This window comes from Leptinotarsa decemlineata, unplaced genomic scaffold, assembly GCF_025532065.1.
Source record: "Leptinotarsa decemlineata unplaced genomic scaffold, Ldec_3_MD MMD2_tig00026294_RagTag_RagTag, whole genome shotgun sequence".
Taxonomy (NCBI): domain Eukaryota; kingdom Metazoa; phylum Arthropoda; class Insecta; order Coleoptera; family Chrysomelidae; genus Leptinotarsa; species Leptinotarsa decemlineata.
In genome coordinates, this window is record NW_027412674.1 from 6,306,006 (window position 1) to 6,327,991 (window position 21,986).

Genomic DNA, 21,986 nt, shown 5'->3' on the forward strand with positions numbered 1-21,986 from the left:
TTTTTTGTTGTGCAGTAAAGTCAAGGCGTTGTGACCTTGAAGTGTCTGGTGCATGGATCGTTCAGATTTTTTTTTCATATGAGATTTTGTGTGTGTATGTGTGTGTGTGTGTGTGTAAGAGAATGCACGGTACAGGGTTTCATCATGTGCTTGTTTGTCTATGTACAAACATACGTCTGCATACTTCGAAGATCCTCCAAGTAATGAATGCTCCATCGGTGTGAGGGCACCAAGTTAGTAGTGGAGTGACGTCACAGCAATAACCGTTCAACGGCTAGAGAGCGACATGTTCACTCCACGACGTGTGGCAGAGTAATGCGTATTCATCGGTCTGCTCTCACCTCCCTCGATGTAGTGAAGGATGTGACGTAACGCCCCAGACTCGCCATCAATGGTGACACGCAGGCGGGCGAGGACTGTGCTAACGTCTGTCCTCTCCGAGAGCGCAACGACAATTGCTTGTTCGGCTATCGCTCTCGAAGCAGTGAATGATGTGACGTAACGCATCACCCTACCCTCGCTATTGATGGTGACACGCAGGCGGGCGAGGACTGTGCAAACGTCTGCCCTCTCCGAGAGCGCAACGATCACTGCTTGCTCGTGCCGGCAACTGTTATCGCATCAAATTGGGAGATGGGCTTGGCTGTGACGTCAGGCATCTCTAGTGGATAGCAACTAGCAATGTGAACCTTTCACGGTTTCATGGTGGGGGTGACTCGCACTGTTTAATATAAAAGAAATGCTTGGCACACTATGAAATCAGTAGACGAATATATCTGCAGCAGTTAGCAATTGGTAGAGTGTTATTCAGTTCGTAATAGAAGGAAGACGGTGAGTGTATTTGTCTGTTGGAAATTGTTTATATTTTCATATATATTATCATCATGTCCGTTTCAAAAGTAGACTTGAATAAAATTAATAATTTGATTGTACAGGAGGTTGAAATACTAGAGCAAAAGGCCTTATCATCATTGCCAATTGATGAAGTGTACATAATTAAAAATATGTCAACTTATTCTACACGATTTGGTAAATCAATTTTATTAACTTTGCAAGATGTGAGCAATGATAAATTATTTAAAACATGGCTACCAAAACGTATTTCGTTGCAATTCAGTGATGACGATATATCTTGTATCAACTCATCAGGTGGTAAATATACGATGGTGTATTTAGGACAGAGCCAACAAAGTTTTGCTGGCATGAAAACGCGATCTCTAGTTAAATTCAATATGATTGAATAATAATTGTAATAATTTATAGCGAATTTCTTTAGGTCATAGCTTACAAAGTTTTTTGGTGTGAAAACGCTAACTCTAGTCAAATTCAATATGATTGAATAATAATAGTAATTATAATGAATTTCTCATTGCTTCATTAATATTCATATATTAGATGATAATTATATGGAAATATAAACATTACTAACTTAGTTGAATACACCCACTTTGTAACTACAAGTAAAATGGGAATGTGAGTATTATATCACTGAAAAATTGGAGGTTGCTTATTGTTTTTTTTTATTCGATTTCAGTTCCACCATTTAAAGATGTGGATGCAGTACGCAAGTCAAGATTGGGTCGATGTTGTAGATCTCAAATCATCGGTTCAACATTTGTCGTCTAAATTGAAGGTGTTGGGTGATGGAGCCGAACATGCAAGCAATTATGATATGAGTGTATGCTATGATGAAAAACAAATCGAATTATGCCTTCGTGATGCTGAGAACTATTGGAGTGGTGCAGAAGTTTGTAACAAATTTTTGGATAATGAATTGGAATTGTGGCAACTTTGTGAGGTTATGATTGAACTGAACCTAAGAAGATTCCTGTATAGCCTCCAACCATACTTGCCAGAATGGATTATTCATCACTTTGAATTGAATGATGAAAATCGAGAGGAAATTGAAGATGGTCGCGAAAATGATGATTATGAGGAAGAAGTTATTTTAGATAGTCTGTATGTTCCTGTAAATCATAAATATGTCAAATAAAAAACTTTGTATTATTTTCATGTTTTATTTATTTAAATCTCATGAAATACAATAGAAATGATTACAAAACAATAAATATGATATAAAATACAATACATGATATAAGTCAGTTACAAATAAAAAAAAGATCATAAAACAGTATATGATAGAGTGAAAAAAAGTGTCAATATCTGCTATGAACTGAACCATCCAATGCATTGTATGTTAAAATTGTATCATGCAAAATTAATGCATATACTTTAGTGTTGTCTGGAAACTTGGTCTTCCTCGTCTCAAACTCAATCTTTATATCAATAGTTGATGATTTTGTTGCATTCGGTTGATGGGAACAATCGATGACGAATAGTGGATTCTCTCTAAATTGCCCAATGTCCATCAGAGGTTCACTCATATCTTTATCATAATAACTTCGCTGGAAACTCTCAAAAGCATAATAAGCAGGAGCATCAAGTTTTTTATCGAAATTCAAATTCCAACGCTCATATGGATAAACTTCAGAATTCAAGTATACTCGAATACTATTGATATCAGCAGTTGTGAATTTTGTAATATCCTGTGTTCTATCTTCAGATGTGGTAGTACTTTGGAATGCGATGATGACAAAACGAGGAGTTTCCAATGCATTAGTTGTTTTGATGGCCCATATGTCTGAAGAAGTCCCACGTAATGATGGTAGTTCATAGAGGTCCCACATACGATATGCCAATTTGATTTTGGCATTCAGACCGCTTTTGTTTATTCTACTCAAAAGTTTGAGCTTGTGTTTATCATCTGGTACAATATGTCTTATTTTCCATTCGATTTTATTTATTTCCAAATCAGCATCAACCTCACCTATATACGAGTTTTTGAATGATCGAGCGATAATCAAAATCAATTCCTGTTTGGCATTCAAGATACTTTTGTTGTAATCTTCAGCAAAACCCATCAAATATTTCAGTGGTAGTTTTCCACTAAAAACATGACTGCTTGTATCCAAGATATCTTGCTTCAATTGTGAAAGTCCCCAACCAGATGTCAATAATGTGTTAGCATGAGATTGTCCAAATGATATCATGGTTTTCATTGTAGATGTTATCCCAGGTTTTCTAACAACAGCCACTTGTTCACCACCCATTTCATAACGAATTTCGTCAAAGAGAAATGCAATTGCATTATTCGAGAGATAGCATGTTTTCGCTACATCTTTGGGGGTGAATTTACCTTCTATGTAAATGAAGCTGTCGGCAATATCTAGTATAACATCTTGATTATTGATTGCAATTCTGATTTCATCCGAATTCCTGAATAGCGGTGATCCATAGGGCTTATATGTGTGCTCATGTAAACTTATGAGAGAATGATCGAGCACTGGTTCATTGAATATATTCAACTTTTCACTGTTTGTTTCGAGCACCATTGTTATTTTCTCACTTTCAATCCAATCGATTTCAAAAATTTAAGATCACTCACAGACAGAGCGTTATGTGCTAACTGTTTAGCATACACTTGTGGAATGAGCTTCTTTTTATGCACACTTTTCTTTTTATGCACACCTTTCTTTTTATATAGTACAACTCGTTTGGGATTGTTCAATGCGATTTTGTCTATTGTAAATGAAACCCATAACAACAGTTATTCGATTTTCTTCAATTCCAAAATAATGAAAATCTCTTCTTCACTTCCAAAATCGATAAGGTTATTTTTTTCATCCAAAATACGCACTGTAATGTTGTGAATCAATTGACGACCTTCTGGACTGACAGGCATATATATAATACTGTGTGGTTCTTTAGTAAGATTGTAGCCAGGTTCAACATCAATATCGAATGAGAAAAGAATGTGAGATTCTTCACCATTTATATATGAACCAGATATTATATTGCAATCTAAGCGGATAAGTCTCACAGTTGTAATGTTTATTGGTAATGATGATTCATGTATCTGATTTGGTGGAAATATTCCATGAGCGAACCCCATCATTTCTGCTATAGAATTTGGATGTGTCAGATCAATTTCATATTTGGATCGCATTTCACATTTGAATGTATTATTATTGGCGTGTAGATAGAAAATATCATCTGCAACGACATCATTTGGTTTTTTATCATGAAACAATCTGAACATGATATGTTTCTGTATGACGGCATTGATCTCTTCTATTTCGTAAGCACCACATGGAATTTCAATTGTCAACTTTTGGGATATCGATGAGTTGTCATTACTGATTCTAAAACTAACTAAGTTATTAGCTTCAGTTATATTATTGATTGTATTGCATCCATAGAATCCCAAAAGTCCTAATCCATAACGACTGTTCCTATCCAATTCAATTGGTGGAAAAAAATCCGCACTCAAGACACTTGTCCCGACAGCTTGTAGCTCGAACTTTCGTGACATGACTGATGAATATTTTGAAACACATTTCAATTTATTATTGTACACAGCAACAGCACATTTGAGACAATTTACACTTTTTGGAAGGTGTTGTATTGTAATAAGTATCATTTTTATTGATACCAATATTCACATCCTCTATATTACAAATACAACACATAGATTTCCGAGGTATAGGACCGTCATTAACATCCGATTCTGAATTTTGATCGTGGTGGTGGTGCTCATAACAATATCTATGTTTCATTATATCGATGTCATCTTGCAGATGCTTAGGCAACTTTTCCCAAACATATGCAATCTCATGTGCAACACATGCAAGTATCACTTCCTTAGGCATATTTGCAAGCATCACTTTATCCATTTTTTTCAAGGTACCATATTTTGAAAACATTCTAAGTGAAAACCCCATTCCCTTGATAGCCTCCCGATCCAGTTTTGGTGTTGAATCCATTTTTATTTGGAAAATTATTTAGAGAGAAACTGCAAGCACAAGTGACCACAGAGAACTGTATTAAATTTCTGTTGTCGATCATAGTTATATTTGATTTTTACATTCGAACATTTTCGAAAGAATCGAGTCAATTCCAATGGTGGGGGTAGATCTCCAAAACTATCGAAATATGTGACTTCTTTCCCACATTTTTTATATGCCACCCAATGTGTTCCTGGTCCACTTATTCCATCTAAATTAACAATAGCTGTCTCGTTTTGTTTTGGACCTGAAGATGGTAATCTATCACGCATAAAAACACCACGAAAATGTGGAATTTTCATTTTTTGTGCATAATAACTGAGATCGAGATCAGTAAGAGGCCTCTGAGGTAGGGGTTCAATCAGTTTTTTGTTTTGTTTGTGGCTTTGTATGGTTTTAAATATAGTCCTAAACCTTTACGGTATGGTTTGAGATATATTCCACTTCCGTTTCGCCTAATGCTACAGCCTCCATGGTTTTATTGTGACGATTGGCTTCCATTAAAGCCGCTCTGCTGGCTTTTGCCGAATTCACGGCCTTGGTAATACCAGCAGCGGCTCCCGCCAAACTTCCTAGTGCGGATAGTCCAGCAAAAATTGGTATCAATGGTAAAAGTCCACCGATCTTGGGAACAGGAATTATGCGTGGTGTGCGGATTTTCTTCTTTCCACCGGCAGCTTTAAGGTATTTACGTGCCGCCTGCAATGCCACAGTGATAGCTTTTTTGCTATTATTCGTCACAAATTGATTCCCACCAGCTTTCTTCAATACATTTCGCACTTTATGGACTATCCCAGCACCAAATGCAACTTTTTTAATATTATTTTTCTTCGATTGTTTCCTCTTACATTTTTTCTTATTGGTACTACAACCCATGCCCATATGTCTTTTCGCTTTCATAATGTTGGTGACAAGTAATGCAGCTGCTCTTTCCCCAATACTCGCGTCCTTTGATTTAACCCTATCCCAAGCGCTGTATTCAAGTTCTTTGTCGGCTAAATGTCTTGCTGCAAGATCAGATGGATGCTTAGAATATTGAATATCGTGTTTTTTGCATTCAATATCTAATTTATTGATTCCAGGATCGTTACGAGCTAAACGTTGTTTCAATTTTGTACCCGGTCCACAGTATTGATATCCTCCAGGTAGATGTAATTCGAAAGGAAGTTTGTTTATTAAATCATTAACAAAACCACAACCTCTTTTAATTTTACGATCACTTTCAATACGTCCGTATCGTTTGATGGTACACATTGAAATGAATAAGCTAATAACATTTATATAGTCTCCAACCACGGCACGATGCGCATTGTAAAACAGAAAGAAAAGTTTGCTGTAGATAATCTAGATGAGAAATTTGGGTGTGGATTGAATGGACAAAGAGTATTCAGACATGGTCCACTACTTCCATCATCAGTTCGAGGACTCATTATAGGACCTTCAAATTGTGGAAAGACGAATGCAATGATATCACTATTAACACATCCACAAGGATTGAGATTTAGAAATGTGTATCTCTATTCGAAGTCACTCAATCAACCTAAATATCAGTACTTGCGAAGTGTTTTGGAACCTATAAAAGGATTAGGTTTTTATACATTCAGCAATAATGCAGAAATAGTGGAACCCTCCGACGCTAAGCCTAATTCTGTTTTCATTTTCGATGATGTGATATGTGAAAAGCAAGATATTATTAGATCATATTTCTGTATGGGACGTCATAAGGATGTTGATTGTTTTTATCTAGCACAGACATATTCACGGGTACCCAAACAGTTAGTGCGTGACAATACCAATTTCATTATAATGTTCAAACAAGATGAGACGAATTTACATCACATTTATTCAGATCATGTTTCACCCGATGTAACATTCAAACAATTCCAATTGATGTGTGTTAAATGCTGGGAGGATCAATATGGATTTCTAGTAATTGATAAGGATAGAAAAATAGATGAAGGTAGATATCGCAAAGGATTCGATAGTTTTATATACCCATGATCTTGTTTTTGAAACTTATTCGATCACTGAATATTGTAGAGGTCACTTCATCAACGAATTGAGCTATAATTTAAAAAGGGCATTATGAATACAAAAAACGATTCTGAACATAAAAACAATGAAATGAATTTGAAACGTCAACTAGTAGAGACAACAGAAGCTGTCAGACAGAAATTCAACTCTATCAAGAATGATAATATTGAAAATCGTTCGACACTTGAAAGATTGTATGAGCCCATAATGAAACCATTGAATGTTTTATCATCAAACGCTACTTCTAAATCAGCAGTGTTATCACCAAATCGTGGATCTGTTCAATCTACTTCAAATTATCCCATGAGTACTCCAATAAGAAGAAAACAATCTTTTGATGGTGTATCATCTGTGAATAGTGACACGAGCACACTTCAAGACGATATGAGAACAACTCTATTCGAAACACCATCATCGTCCCACATCGATTCCTCGGATCCTGACATCTCACCTGTTATGAATGAAAGTGGTGAAGATGTTTTGATGAAACATTTGAATAATGTAAAATCTAGAAATCCAGCATATGATGGAACATTTGGCGTACGTATGGATCCAATTACACAAAAGCTGAAAATGGGAAGTCTAGTGGTACATTTCAAAGATGGAAACATTTCATTTTGGGATGCTAATAAAGTGAAAAAATATGAATGCGCAGGTAGTCCAGAATTATATGATATGATCTTTTTGAAGAATCCACAAGATGTTGATAATGAAGAAACTCGTCAAGTATATTCCAAAATATTGAAAATAACGAATGCTCCATATAAACAATATCATCTGAAGAATGGTTTTAAAAATACGAATTCTAAAAAATTTCGTGAAGTCATCAAACCACTATTAGACTCACGACAATATCCAATTAGGAGTAGAAGTAAAATTGGTGGAGCACTCAAACGAGTGAAAATGGAGAAAACATATAATTCTAAACCTGCGAATTATGTGTACTGGAATTCACTGAAAGAGTTAGTTGCTCGCCTACGACTATTGGTAGCATCAAAGTCAGCTGGACATACCGGACATGATAATGAAATAATTTCAATAATTGAAGAATTACGTGAAGAAGGTATAATATATTAATATATATCCACAAGTAATGATCACTGTCACATCATCATTCAATGCAGTAACATTATCACTTTTTTTCTCTTTAATCATATTGAAATAGAATGACTAATGAAGTAAGTGATATCAAACGACAAGTTGTTAATGAATTACACAGACCTGCAAGACGTAATTTTCGTAGAAGAATAACTACCATCAAAGGTTTTGCAGATCTATGGCAAATAGATCTAGCTGAACTACAACCTTATGCAAAAAGTAATGAAGGATACCGATATATACTTATAGTAATTGATTGTTACTCAAAATATCTATGGACTGTGCCAGTTAAAGATAAAACAGGTAGTACAATAACTAATGCAATGAAATATGTACTGAAGAAAGCCAAATTTTCCCCTAAACATATACAAAGCGATCAAGGGAAAGAATTTTTTAATAGAAGCTTCTCATCTCTCATGCGAGAATATAATATCAATCATTATTCAACATTCAGCACAAAGAAGGCAGCTATAGCAGAAAGAGTGATTCGTACAATAAAGGCATGGCTCTACAAGGAATTTTCGATGAGAGGTCACCACAAATGGCTTGATATTCTTCCAATTATAACTAGTAGATATAATAATAAAGTTCATCGTACAATAGGTATGGCACCCATCAATGTTGATTCAACAACAAAATTGAAATTCAAGGGTATCAATGGAATTGGAGGAAGACAAAGTAAACCCAAATTCCAATTGAATGATATTGTACGTATAAGTAAATACAAAAATATTTTTGAAAAGTCTTACACTGCGAATTTTACCACGGAGCTATTCAAGATTGTTAAAATCAATAAAACCATCCCAACGACTTATAATCTTGAAGATATGAATGAACAGCCGATTAGAGGATGTTTTTACGAAGAAGAGTTATTACGAACCGAGAATCCTGACGTATATCTGATTGAGAAGGTGTTGAAGAGAAGAAAAAATAAAGTATATGTAAAGTGGTTAGGTCTTCCTAGCGAACAAAATTCTTGGATTGATGAATCAAATATGGTTTAAATGTATCTAATAGTGACTTTTATGAATAAAGTAATATTAAAGTTCATTATTGTTTTCATTTCAATTATAAGTATGTGAATTGAAAAATATTGCAGCGGTAAACATTGCCCCAGCCATTCGCAATGTTCTGTGTATACCAAACCAAATTAATTGTATACTCCATTCCCGCTTATATTTTTCAACTCACGATATTGAAAACACATTATCATTCCCAAAACTAATCGCCGTCACTTTGAAATGCAGTATCCAACTCTTTTTGCCAATTATCTCTCACTGATAATGCCGTCTCATAAAGCTTAGTCGACTCCTCAAGCTCAGCCTGAGCTTGCATTCTCGAACGTTGATGGAATTGCTTATCTTTACCTATTTTTGAACGGAGTTCATCAGCATCTTTAGACATTCTAGCCAATTCAACCTTCGCTAATGCAATCTTGGCATCTAATGCTTCAAGAGTTTCATTATTAGCATTAATAGCTCGCTCACTCTTTTCAAGTTCAGCAATAGTCATCTGTGCCTTTACAAGACGGTATTTTGCTTTCCTTTTCATTTCCCCAAACCGATGGAGGGGACTGAAAGAAGATAGCGGTTCAGCTTTCAAATCACTCTTCATTTCTTTAGGAGTACCTTTTGGCTTCCTCTTCGATCTGTCACTTTTCGTTGCGGGTTTTTTCTGTCGCACAACACTTTTGGATTCTTTCTTTTCTTTAAAGTCAGTGACAATCGATGAAGATGCCTTAGTAACCTTCCTCTTGATTGTTCTAGATTTCTTATCAACACCAAGAGGAAGGGTAGATGAAGAGTGTTTGAGTGATGATAATTGCGAAACGATCGGATTTTCAATAATAATTTGCTCATTTGGTTCTGGCACATCTGCAAAGTTAACGAAGTCGTTAATATCAAAATCATTTATCGAATCTTGACTCGATAAATGTAATACTGGAATATTTTCAAAATCAGTCTGATCGATATCAACAAGTGGTGAACCATCTTCAGCAATCAATAGCGGCATAGAGCTCATGATTATTAAGGTCTGAGGAATGATATGTGATAGCAATAGAATGTGGATAGGAAAGGTGATGATGTTACTGAGACCTCACCATTTATAGAAGAAAATAAACTAGCGCATGCGCTCTTTCATCAACTGGCACATGCGCTCTCTCACTGAACTATTCACGCATGTAACAATCTTTGTCATTTAAGAGGAAAACTTTGTGTTGCATGCATGTATTTTTAAATGTTAGAAAATAATACAAATAAATTCAAAATATATATATATATATATATATATATATATATATATATATATATTTATTAATAATGAAGGACAATAACGATAATAAAAAATATAAAATGAAAAATGTTAATATGTCTCTGTGGATGTGGAACGTTCTTTGACTCTATTCCTCAATAGTTGTTGCTCGTGCGTCAAACACCAACATTGAAAAAAATGGATTCTCCTATTGGGGTAGAGTTGACCAACCTTCTCACACAGATCCCAAGTACTTCTACATGCATTGCATACATGATTCCAACAATTCATGGAATATGTATCACAACGCAAACAACGTTGCAGTGGAGTTGGAACGGCAGCACAGGTACCGCAAATATTTCTACAGATACCTATATTGTTAAATATTATAGGTTCGGAACACTTCAGACACTGTAACTGTTGTTGATGATAATCCGATTTTGTTCGCTTCGGTGGATGAGAAGGAGGCGATAGTTGAATCCGCAACACGCAATCACTACACATACCAGTACATGGATTGATTGAATCCTTAGGTCTACTTATTTGACAAAAGTAGCACACAATAGCCCCTGCAATCATCATTGGGTAGACACACACTTTTGGTTTTTCATTCCACTCTTTTGGAAACGGCATTTTACTAATTCGATTAGAAATATTAAGAGATGACTTACAGAAACTCTGAATGCTCTCTCCTACACCTACGATCTCTATTTATACAAATCAACATCATGTGAAAGTATAGTGGGATAACTTCTCCTACTATTCCACTCTAAACGAGTCAAGTGGGAGTCGCATCACCTCCTATATAAGTCGACTTGCAAACCTAGAGTTCATTCATTCACTCTCTACAACTGTGAGCAAACAACAACAAGATGAATTCTGCAAAAATAAATGCTGCATTAAATAGAATATCTGCTGTTGATGAAAACAATTGGATAGACGAATCAGATGATGAGGATGTCAATGTTCCGCTAGAGGAAGTGATAGTTGAAGCAGAAGATGTTGGAGTCGATGAAGATGAGATAGACGAAGTTGAAAACGAGGCCAACCAAAGCGACGAAGATGATGACGTGATGGAGTTTGAGAGGGTCATGGATGAAGAAGGAGATGATGAAGGGATAGAAGCTGACACAACTGAAGGCGATGGTGCTTTGAGGATCGGTATGCGAACGCTCAATGTCAGTGAGACACTGGAAGATCCCTTGGATTTGTATTGTGCAATGGATGCATACGTATTGATCAGCACAATAGATGGAGAGAACAAAAAACTATGTTGGTGCTGCTTTCGGTTTTATTCGCATAGAAACAATAATGGAGGGTGGTATGCCCATGTCAACACCCACAACACTGTCTCAATTATGGAAATGGGACAGAATTGGTGTGAAGCTTGCGAGAGGCCACTAACAAACTTCACCCGAGTATCTACATGTATTATATGTAATAATGTCCAACCTGTGGCACAATAACCGTGGACCTACTGGTCAAAAAAACAACAGCCCTTTTCAGGGCTACATTATTCACACAAACAGTAGTTAGTTGTATTAGTATTCATAGATTATATGACAAATGAATACTTTGACTAATAAAAGTCTAAGTAATTTGTTAGTCTTTGAATATCTATACATTATATGACAAATAAATTACTACTTTGACTGAAAAGTCGATATTTGGAATTTGATAGTCATTGAATATCTATGCATATGATGAGTACTACTTTAAATGAAAGTTGAAGTTGGCATTTTGTCAATCATTGTATGCATATAATGATGAATACTTTTACATACATACATTTTGTTTGAGACTATAATGTTAACAATGGTATGAACCTGTTTCTGTTTGAAAGTATAATGATAGCTCTGAAAAGAGCTATTTTTTTATTGTTTCAGTCTTCAATTGTAGCCCTGAAAAGGGCTGTTTTTTTATTAATCCATGCAATGGTATGGACTAACTCTCCTCATCATCATCAGAAACAATGATGATTGTATCATCATCTGTATCTGATGATATACTGATGATGTCATCCTCATAATCATCTGAATCAGACGATATACTAATGGCATCATCATTAGCATAATTATCTAGCTCGTTATCCTCTAGATCGTCTAACTCATTGACATCCATCTCTAACTCTGCCTCTACTTCCTCTTGCATACCTTCTTCCATACGTGCCGGGAAATCATCAGGTAGATCATAGATACGTTGCAGCATTTGTGCAAAATTTGTACTGAAATGATCGAACGTTGAATCTATTCTATGTACCTGGATGGGGCCTGTACTCGTCATAGAACACTCTGGTACACTCATCGGTTCGGTGGTGGAATCAGCACTCGACATTGTGGAAGAATGATATAGAACTGGGATTGATGCTTTATTTATATTGGAAAAAAAAGGAGGGGGTGAAGTGTAAATGTAGAACAATTCAGTGTTTGAAATTCGAAAGCAATAAGAATGACAATTTTCTTGAAATTCTAAGTGATTATTATTATTAGAAACTCTGAGTGATTATTATAAAAAAAAACTAATAAGGGAGAGGGAAAAAGACACTGCCCCAACCTCGCAGTGCCTCGTGTACACCAACCAAAAAGTGTGTACTCCGTGGAAGGAAAGGAAAGGAATAGAAAGGATGGGAGAAATGAGGAAACGATTACATATCATCGTCTGAATTCAGGACTTCATCAATCAGGATAGGGGATGGTGGAGGACTATCATCGGACTCATTGTCAGCGTCACCGTCATCATCGTCATCGCTGTCGTCGTCGTCTGTGTTTCCGGACTGTGTATCCCATTCGTAATCATTCCGCCAATCATAGGGATCTGGATAATCCCCATCAGACAGGTCCGCTTGATCGGTTCCAGTAACGTGAAGCACTTGTATCCGATCATCATAAATTATGTCATCATAATTCATCGAGTGAGGTGCAGTCGTGGAGGTAACGAAACCTTCATGGATAGAAGCCCAGTAAGGGTGTTGATGCGCTGGGTCACTGTACGGCTCAGTAGTTGAATCAGGTTCCATGTTGAAGGTGGCTGATCAACTGAATATTCCAACAGATAATTCCTACTTTTATACTTTTGAAAGGGAGTGGGGGAGGAGTGGGGAGGAGAGGGGATTAAGTGAGAATGAATTTCAAAAATGACATGAGCTATATTCCATGAAAGAGAAAATTGAAAATACTATATGAATTATATGAAATATACTTATTGATTTCATTATGAAACATATTTTCTTCCCAAGAGATTATTTACAATAGATTAGAGAACACAAAAATTGATGTGAGGTATTTGCATAGAAGAACTTGTAATTGAAATAAAAAAAGGAAATAATAATGAGACGAAGTGAAGAAAAATGCTCCAACCATCGCATTGTTCAATGTGTACCAAACCAAAACAATGTACACCCTTAATTTCACTTCTTTTTTTTTATTTTATTTTTATTTCCTAAAATTACAAACATAAACTTAAAACTATCTTAATTAAATATTCCTAACTAACCTAAAACTAATCTTACTACACTTACACTTAATCTATGGGAAAGTTTTTATAAAAGTCACTAACTTTTTATAAGTCTCTATCGAAGAGGTATCTGCTTCACACTTTTTCTCCAGAGATGCATACTTCCGATCTAGTTCGGCTATTACTTTTTCTGCTTCCCTCCGTCGGTTAACAATTTCAGCCATTTCGCGCTTCCTTTTAACCAACGCGGCCTCACTAGCTCGAGAAGCATGTTCTGCTTCCTTACATCTCTGTAGAAAACTGTCCAACATTTCACTAACCTCTCCGATAGGCTGTCGCACTTGTGGCACTAACACTTCAGGATTCGTCACCGGTGTTGCCAGCATCGGCGAAAGCGGCACCACCGACGGAGTGAATACGATGGGAGCCTCCTCCGATGGGGACAATACAACTGGTGGCTCCTCCGGAGAAGGCGCCCTAGGTTGTTCCACTACTGCTGCGGGTGGTGTGGAGGGCCTTAAGCTGTTTGGAGCGGTCGACCAACTACCTGCATAAGGATTAGTCCTATTGCAAGTAGCTCGGTACTTAGAAATAGGACCAACCTTCGCTGCAGGTCGTTGGCAAACCTTCTTTACAGGCCTGACTTCCTCCTCCTCCTCGAATAAGTCAGGGCTGGTGGATCTGCACCTAACTCGTGAAGTGGATGCCTTCTCCTGCTCTGTCATAGGCATGATGGATGCCACAGCGTTATTTAATTCCTGAGTGTTGGATGCCATTCTGAAAATGTAAAATAATACAAAGTTAGTAGATGTAAAAAATTAAAGTACATTGTTAACTTACTCAAACTTAGCTCCTCGTCGTATAGTACACTGCTTCTGGTTGAGTATGGCTGGACTGCTCTGGATGACTGGAGTTGTCGTACTGAATGTAGAAGAACGTGCTCCTCGGGGTATCAACATCATTGGGAGTGGAGGGAATGAGGTGGGGGCGTGCATGCGCAATGGTTGGAATATGGTGGGGCGAGAAATGGTAGGAAGTGGGCGGGGTGAGCAATGGTGGGAAGAAAGCGGGCCGCGCTCCGCGCGGCTTACGCCCCAATTCGCTACGCTCGCGCCGGCGCGCTTCGCGCGCCGGCGCGAGCGTAATGGGGCCACCGCGCCGGCGCGCTTCGCGCGCCGGCGCGGTGGCCCCCCACCCACCACCCCGGGGGGAGGAGGGGGGGGTGGGGGGTGGGGGGCGGCGGGGCCGCGCTACGCGCGGCCCCGCCGCCCCCCACCCCCACCCGCGCGCTTCGTGCGCCGTGAAACCTAACCTAACCTAACACCTATGACCCTAACCTACAGTATGTATTAATCTAATCTAACCTAACGCGGGAGTAAATTCACCATGTTGGTTCAATTAATACGTCATCTGTTGGTTTTGGTTTTGGTTCTATTATTCTAACATTTGGATCAATGTCCAGTCCTGGATATCCCAGTCCACCTGATGGCCTGACTTTATGGCTTTTCTCCAAAACTTCAACTCTCTCTTCTAGTACATCATACTTTTTCATTGTAGTCCCTGTTATGTTTGACATAGCATCAAATTTTTTATTTGTAGACGCTGTTATGTCAGACATTTTTATGTCCACATCATTTGTAAGTTTGTCAAATTTACGAGTGAAAGTTATCCGAGCCTCTGCAATTTTATCGTCAAATGCTTGACGGGCATCGCGAGCAATATTACCTATTGTGGATTGTATTGCAGCTTGTAGGGCTAGAAGTATAACCTCCTTTGTTCCGTTAATTTCCCCCTCAAGATATGATACAGTTACACAATCACTCTTGTCAATTGGTTCGCTTATATTTTTCAATATTTTTCTTTGCATGTCATAATGACCATCTTTTGTTAATTTAAAACCAATCCCGGGAGGACCTCGAATGACATTACCACCCAATTTTCTTTTTCTACCAAACTTATCGATTGTTTTAGACATTGTGCACTCTACGATGATTCTTTTCAAACTGATATTTCTTTCATTTACATTATGTTATATACTTTACAGTAATTGGTTAGGAAAATAGAAATGAAACAAATAATATTTTTATCATTTTTTATTCATCTAAGTAACTTGGTAAAAGTGATACATATACAATACATAATACAATAATCACAAATAATCACAAATAAGAATGTTCCGGTTTGAAGGAATAAGCAATAATACTTCGAATTATAATTCAATTATTCATCTCTACAGTCAACAAATTGATTAGTTGGTCTAAGGCGCTCTCTTGAGAAAAAGAATGAACGATTTCAGACACCCAACGAATGTTATCATTAGGATCATTTCGATAAAATTCTATATCGCTATGACCCCATGGAAGAGTTCGAGTGGTATTCGGAATGATGAATCTCTTGTCGTCATGATACGATAAAGCGACTTTATTTTTCAATTCAGTGTAAATATCATGCAATACGCTTCTGAACGAGTTCATCTTCCTGAATATCATACCTCCCTCTTCAATGATTTTTTCATAGTCTTCACATGTCAATTCATTCTTTATAACAGATCGTTTCACACCTTTGGCCTTCTTCAGTTCACCATCAACAGATTTCACGTAATACGCTTTAGCACCTGTACCGTAAAAGCTGATTATTGGATCATTTGGGAATTCATCTTTGAAATTACCCAGAACTGACTTTGTCACTGGAATATTGAATTGGTTTCCTATTTTATAATTAGATGTATCGAACTTATTTATATTATTTTTGATAAATTCATAGAAATTGTCTGTATTTACTTTGAGAATAAGGGAGTCGGTATCAGTGTAGAGTAAGGACGCATCTGCTCCAAACTGTTGTTTGATACATCCATAGAAAAAATCATACATAACTGTTTTAGATAATTCTAGAATGGAAAATCCTAAATATAGTGGTTTATCATAATGAACTTTTACTCTAGCCAATTGAATGGCAACAAAATTTTCTGTAAAAATAGAGCATTTTTTAAAATTTGGTCGAGATATGAGACAACTAGCACCTATAGTTCTTTTTATATTTTCCCAATGTGTAATGAGTCTAACATCAATTCTATTGTCTACGTTTTCCATTGTTTTTCCATAGACTGCATTATTCATTAGTTTGTAGAAATCTTTTTCAGATTTGTTATTAGACCTATTACGCATTTCAGTATTCAAATCTATATAAGGCTTCATCCAACATGATTGCTTAAACCTCAATACTCTATGTGTGTTCATCACTATCAAACCATGATTGACAGCTTGCTGTAAGTTTCTATAGTGAACAATATATTTTCTTTTGTCGTTTAAATTTGGAATTAATTTGGGAACTTTCGATTTTGCATATGGAGGTATCAAACGTTCAACTAAGAATGGTAAATCGGAATGTTTATCATGAAGTTCTTGGGGATAATGTATATCCACTTCCAATACATATCCATAAGGACTATCAATATCCACATTCATTATATCAAGATTGAGAATTTCATGAGGTGCTAACCATGAAAATTCACCTGTTGGTAATGGTTGCGACATGCTATGACCATATAGATTTGTTGCATCCAAATATGAAATGAATGAAGATGGTTCATTTGGATTATAATCCGGTAAAAATTTATTGTTTGCTTTATGTTTCCTTTCACTACATTGACTTATTCCACCACGAATACCTTTTTGAAAGAAGTGAACCATATCAATATCAGTTAGTAATTCCAATTCAATATTAGTATATTTCAACATGGCATCCCACGATAATCCGGGTGCAGTGAAGTATTGTGCCGGATCCAATTTATATTTATCAACAGATATATTTCTAAAGTTTTCAAAAATGTCACATAATAGTAACACATCTGACTTTAAATATAAATCAGAGTATTCACCCAAATCCTGACATTCGAATAAATTCCAAACAAGTTGAGCTCTCCCATAATCATTATCTGATACATGTTCACAATTGAGTTTATCATAAAATTGATTTTTGGTTGGAAGTCTTGGATGATTCAGTTTTTCGATGTCATCAACAAAACTATAGGGAAATACACCTTTCTTTCTCATCAAATTGAAATTTTCAATTTGTGGGAAATGTTTGCGCATCTCGATACACTGATCAGATGTTAAATTTGCACCTAAATTCTCCAAAGAACTAGGCATGAATCTGAAACTATCAATGAATCTCATTTTCAAATAATTCTTCTTCACCCTACCATCTTTATCCGTATAGGAGTGTGTAAAGAGATGTTTTGTGAAAGATATATATTTCTCATTAGTTTGTGGGATGACATCCACTTTATCTTTGTTTTTATACAATTCCTTTATGAATAAATGACAATCATATCCACTGAGATTGTGAAAAATTATAGGAATGAAATTTGGCAATTTAAAATTCAAATTACAAGATGAATGAGCAGCAGGGGACCTTTTTTTTCCTGTGAGGTGACAATGATCCCTCACTTTGACTTCGCCATCATTAAATTGTTTGGAACAAATGCCACAATTTGTGGCAGAAGCAAACTGTTCCTCTTCCTCAGGAGTTTGTACATCCATAGGAATAGGAAACCTGAGATGATTTTCATAAATATTTTTCAAATCATCTTCGATTTTGCTAACGAATTTCTGGGCTGCATCCATACCCCTATACGAAACAAATTTTGATAAATCATCATTGTATGAACATTTAATCAAATAAGCAAATGAATAAGGCTCATGTTTGAATGTCTTGATCGAATACGAGTATTCAGGATTTGGTTTAGTGGTTTGAATCGGCTTCAGTACTGATTCAAAATCGGCATACACTACAAATGGTACCTTCATTTGTTTCTCAAAGTTTTCAAAAGTTAGTATATTTTCAGGTACCGTTTTCCCATATTTATTGACTTTGAAATTGGTTGATGGTGTTGTAGTACTCAAGTGATTACAATCATTTATCTTATGACGTAATAGTAATTGTTCATTAGAAAAATATAATAAACAGCCATCACAAAAATATTTCTTATGTTCATGAGCCGATAATTGGCTTGAAACTAATCTTGAAAGATCTTTAATCCAACAATAATGATTATTACCGAAATCATCTGTGATAAGTAACAAATTGACATGTCTTCTAAGTCTTCTCTGAGAGTAACGTAATGGTCCAATTATTTCATACATTATTTTACCCTTCTCGAATTTACTTTCTAAACCGTACACATTAACTGAAATATCATTCTTGTCTTCAAATTTCACAATATCTTTCAACTTTACCGGAAAATTCATACCTGTTACATCTATGACTGTACTGAAATGTGGATACGATGAAACTTCTGATGTTCTATCGATTGCAGGATGTAGTGCTGAAGTGATAGCCCATGCAAAACAATGCTGATCTTCATTACGGACATTAACCACAGCCTTCCTACGCTCGATACATTCAGGCAGCTTCACATATGAACATCCACTGAGCGGGCTGTATTTATTAATGTTCAACTCCAGAAACATGATTTTTTCACAAGTCCAACCTTAAATACAGAACAATATTACTAATCCATCCAATTAAAACTTGGTAGAAATGTTTACCTGAATCACGTTCCTGGAATTCTGTAGTTTGAGCGATAATCCCATTTCGAAATCCATCAAATAAGGAATTCAAATCAGTAGATTGATCAACTGTTCTATTCTGTGAATTAAATGATTTGGTTTCCTTCAGGTCTTGTGTTTGTAGAATATAACTCCCAAATACTTCCATATTCACTTTGATGATTTTGTGAACCCTGATGGCCGATTCCAATAATTCTATAACTTTCTGCCTGATTTCATTAAAGAATAACATGTAATCGGTGGAAACAATGGAACTCTGCACCCTGTATGTCGCAATCCGACGTTTGAAGGCGCTCTTTATAATTTGAACACCATCACTGAATTGAACACATGTATTATTCTTATGTTGTAGAGTTCTATTGTGAGAATTCACTTGAGTCAATGGAATCATCACATTACAACAATTACATGTGTACATAGGTGCTGCAGCGTCATCTAATCTCACTCGTTTCACTGATGGCCCTCCTTGGCAACTCTGGAGCTGATGACGACGAAGGTTGTCACTACGGGTAAAAGATTTACCACATTCACAAGAATACATTTTCTATGATATGTTCTCACTAACTCACTCGATGGAAACTGACATAACCAACACTCGCCCGCTTCTTAAATACCATAATCCACGTCGCCTGCGCATCACCGTAGAGAGTGAGGGTAGGTAAGGACACATCGATGCATCCACTAGAGATGCCTGACGTCACAGCCAAGCCCATCTCCCAATTTGATGCGAGTTGCCGGCACGAGCAAGCAGTGATCGTTGCGCTCTCGGAGAGGGCAGACGTTTGCACAGTCCTCGCCCGCCTGCGTGTCACCATCAATAGCGGGGGTAGGGTGATGCGTTACGTCACATCATTCACTGCTTCGAGAGCGATAGCCGAACAAGCAATTGTCGTTGCGCTCTCGGAGAGGACAGACGTTAGCACAGTCCTCGCCCGCCTGCGTGTCACCATTGATGGCGAGTCTGGGGCGTTACGTCACATCCTTCACTACATCGAGGGAGGTGAGAGCAGACCGATGAATACGCATTACTCTGCCACACGTCGTGGAGTGAACATGTCGCTCTCTAGCCGTTGAACGGTTATTGCTGTGACGTCACTCCACTACTAACTTGGTGCCCTCACACCGATGGAGCATTCATTACTTGGAGGATCTTCGAAGTATGCAGACGTATGTTTGTACATAGACAAACAAGCACATGATGAAACCCTGTACCGTGCATTCTCTTACACACACACACACACACACATACACACACAAAATCTCATATGAAAAAAAAATCTGAACGATCCATGCACCAGACACTTCAAGGTCACAACGCCTTGACTTCACTGCACAACAAAAAAAAGCAAATAACACGTCATATTGGTGGGGGGAGGATTAGAACCGGGAAAAAATTTCTGAACAATCCATACACCACACCCTTCAAGGTCACATCACAGTGACTTCACCAAACAACAACCAATAAAAAAGCAATTAATACGTCATAGTGGTGGGGGGAGGCTTAGAACCGGCTCAAATCTCCTACTTACAACTATGGAACTATTCAAAACCTCATCAATTCCGACTTACAAACTATTTCTAATTTAGCTGCGCAACATAATCTAAAATTGAATAGGAAAAAATGCCATTTGATGCTTTTCGGTAATAAAAAGGATAGGGCTATAGTCGCACAACATCTCACAATTAGAATTGAGAACACCATACTTCCCGTTGTGAATTTCATTAAAAACCTAGGTATTATTTTTGATTCTGACCTAAAATTTGATTTGCATTTGAATGATTTGCTTAGAAAATCGTTTGGGACTCTCAAACTGATTTATTCAAATAGATATTTTTTCAGTCGACCAATCAGGAAACTTCTCACTGAGTCGTTGGTCTTATCAAGGTTCAACTATGGTGACATTGTGTACAGCAATCTTTCAAGTAAATTTGATTTAAATCGGAAACAGAAAGTACAGAACTTCTCTTGTAGACTTGTCTATTCTTTAAGAAAACTCGATCATGTCTCGAGTAAAATCAAAGAATCAAATTGGCTGACAATGATCAATCGTACTAATTATAATCTTTGTAATTTTGTGTACAAAGTATTGAGTTACAAAATTCCCACGTCACTTCACAATAAACTGATTCCTAGGTCTATGCTACATTCATTGAATGTAAGATCAAAAAATAAACTGCATGTTCCTCGTCATAAGACGTCACTGTTTCAGAGGTCGTTCACTTATCTCTCCATCAAATTCTACAAATCACTATTATACTATTGTATGCGACTTTCGAAAGGAGAGTTAAGAATCATTCTGAAAAAACACTTTCTGAAAAACACTTCCTGAATACCAACAGAAACTTGAGTGCCGTGTCCTAAATTTACCTTCAACCTTTACTTACCTTGTCACAATATGTCATCTAGATACCTATGATATAAATTATTATTATTATTATGTGATGCGTTTTTTCATCGTGTCTTTCTCTCTGTTTATAATTTTTGTTGATTATAATTGTACATTTTTGGTTAAGTGTAAGAGTAGCATTTTCCTAAACTGCGCCTATTTTGTACCTTCACCAATAAAGACGATTTATTATTATTATTATTATTATTTATTTCTTGAGGTCAATGAATGATCTATTGATAAATATTTTTTGTAATTGGTATAATTGGTATAACCATATATTCTCATTTTTAAGGGCTAAAAATCGTAGAATAAGACCTAAGATTGATTAAAAAAAAAATTACTTA

At 36.6% G+C, this 21,986-nt stretch overlaps 2 protein-coding genes and 1 long non-coding RNA gene across 5 annotated transcripts in view; all 3 read right to left on the reverse strand.

The window, feature by feature from the left end:
- The window catches only part of LOC111514586 (uncharacterized), a 255,565-nt gene that overhangs the window by 140,447 nt on the left and 93,132 nt on the right, over positions 1-21,986 (reverse strand). The gene's annotated exons all lie outside the window — the stretch shown is intronic.
- On the reverse strand, positions 13,554-14,775 carry LOC141484811 (uncharacterized). The gene is made up of 2 exons (XM_074180223.1): positions 14,523-14,775; positions 13,554-14,459 (listed from the first exon to the last, which is right to left on the reverse strand). The coding sequence occupies exons 1-2, from the start codon at positions 14,675-14,677 to the stop codon at positions 13,754-13,756; spliced, it is 861 nt and encodes a 286-aa protein (XP_074036324.1). The 5' UTR covers positions 14,678-14,775; the 3' UTR covers positions 13,554-13,753.
- Positions 17,069-21,978, reverse strand: LOC141484813 (uncharacterized). The gene is made up of 2 exons (XR_012466812.1): positions 19,232-21,978; positions 17,069-19,173 (listed from the first exon to the last, which is right to left on the reverse strand). It is a non-coding gene; the product is annotated as an uncharacterized lncRNA (long non-coding RNA).

Excerpts from the sequence above, each read along its gene's own strand:
- LOC141484811 (XM_074180223.1), bottom strand. The coding sequence starts at position 14,677 with ATGCACGCCCCCACCTCATTCCCTCCACTCCCAATGATGTTGATACCC. Across the intron at positions 14,460-14,522 it reads CGACGAGGAGCTAAGTTTGA|AATGGCATCCAACACTCAGG; the intron begins GTAAGTTAACAA and ends TTACATTTTCAG.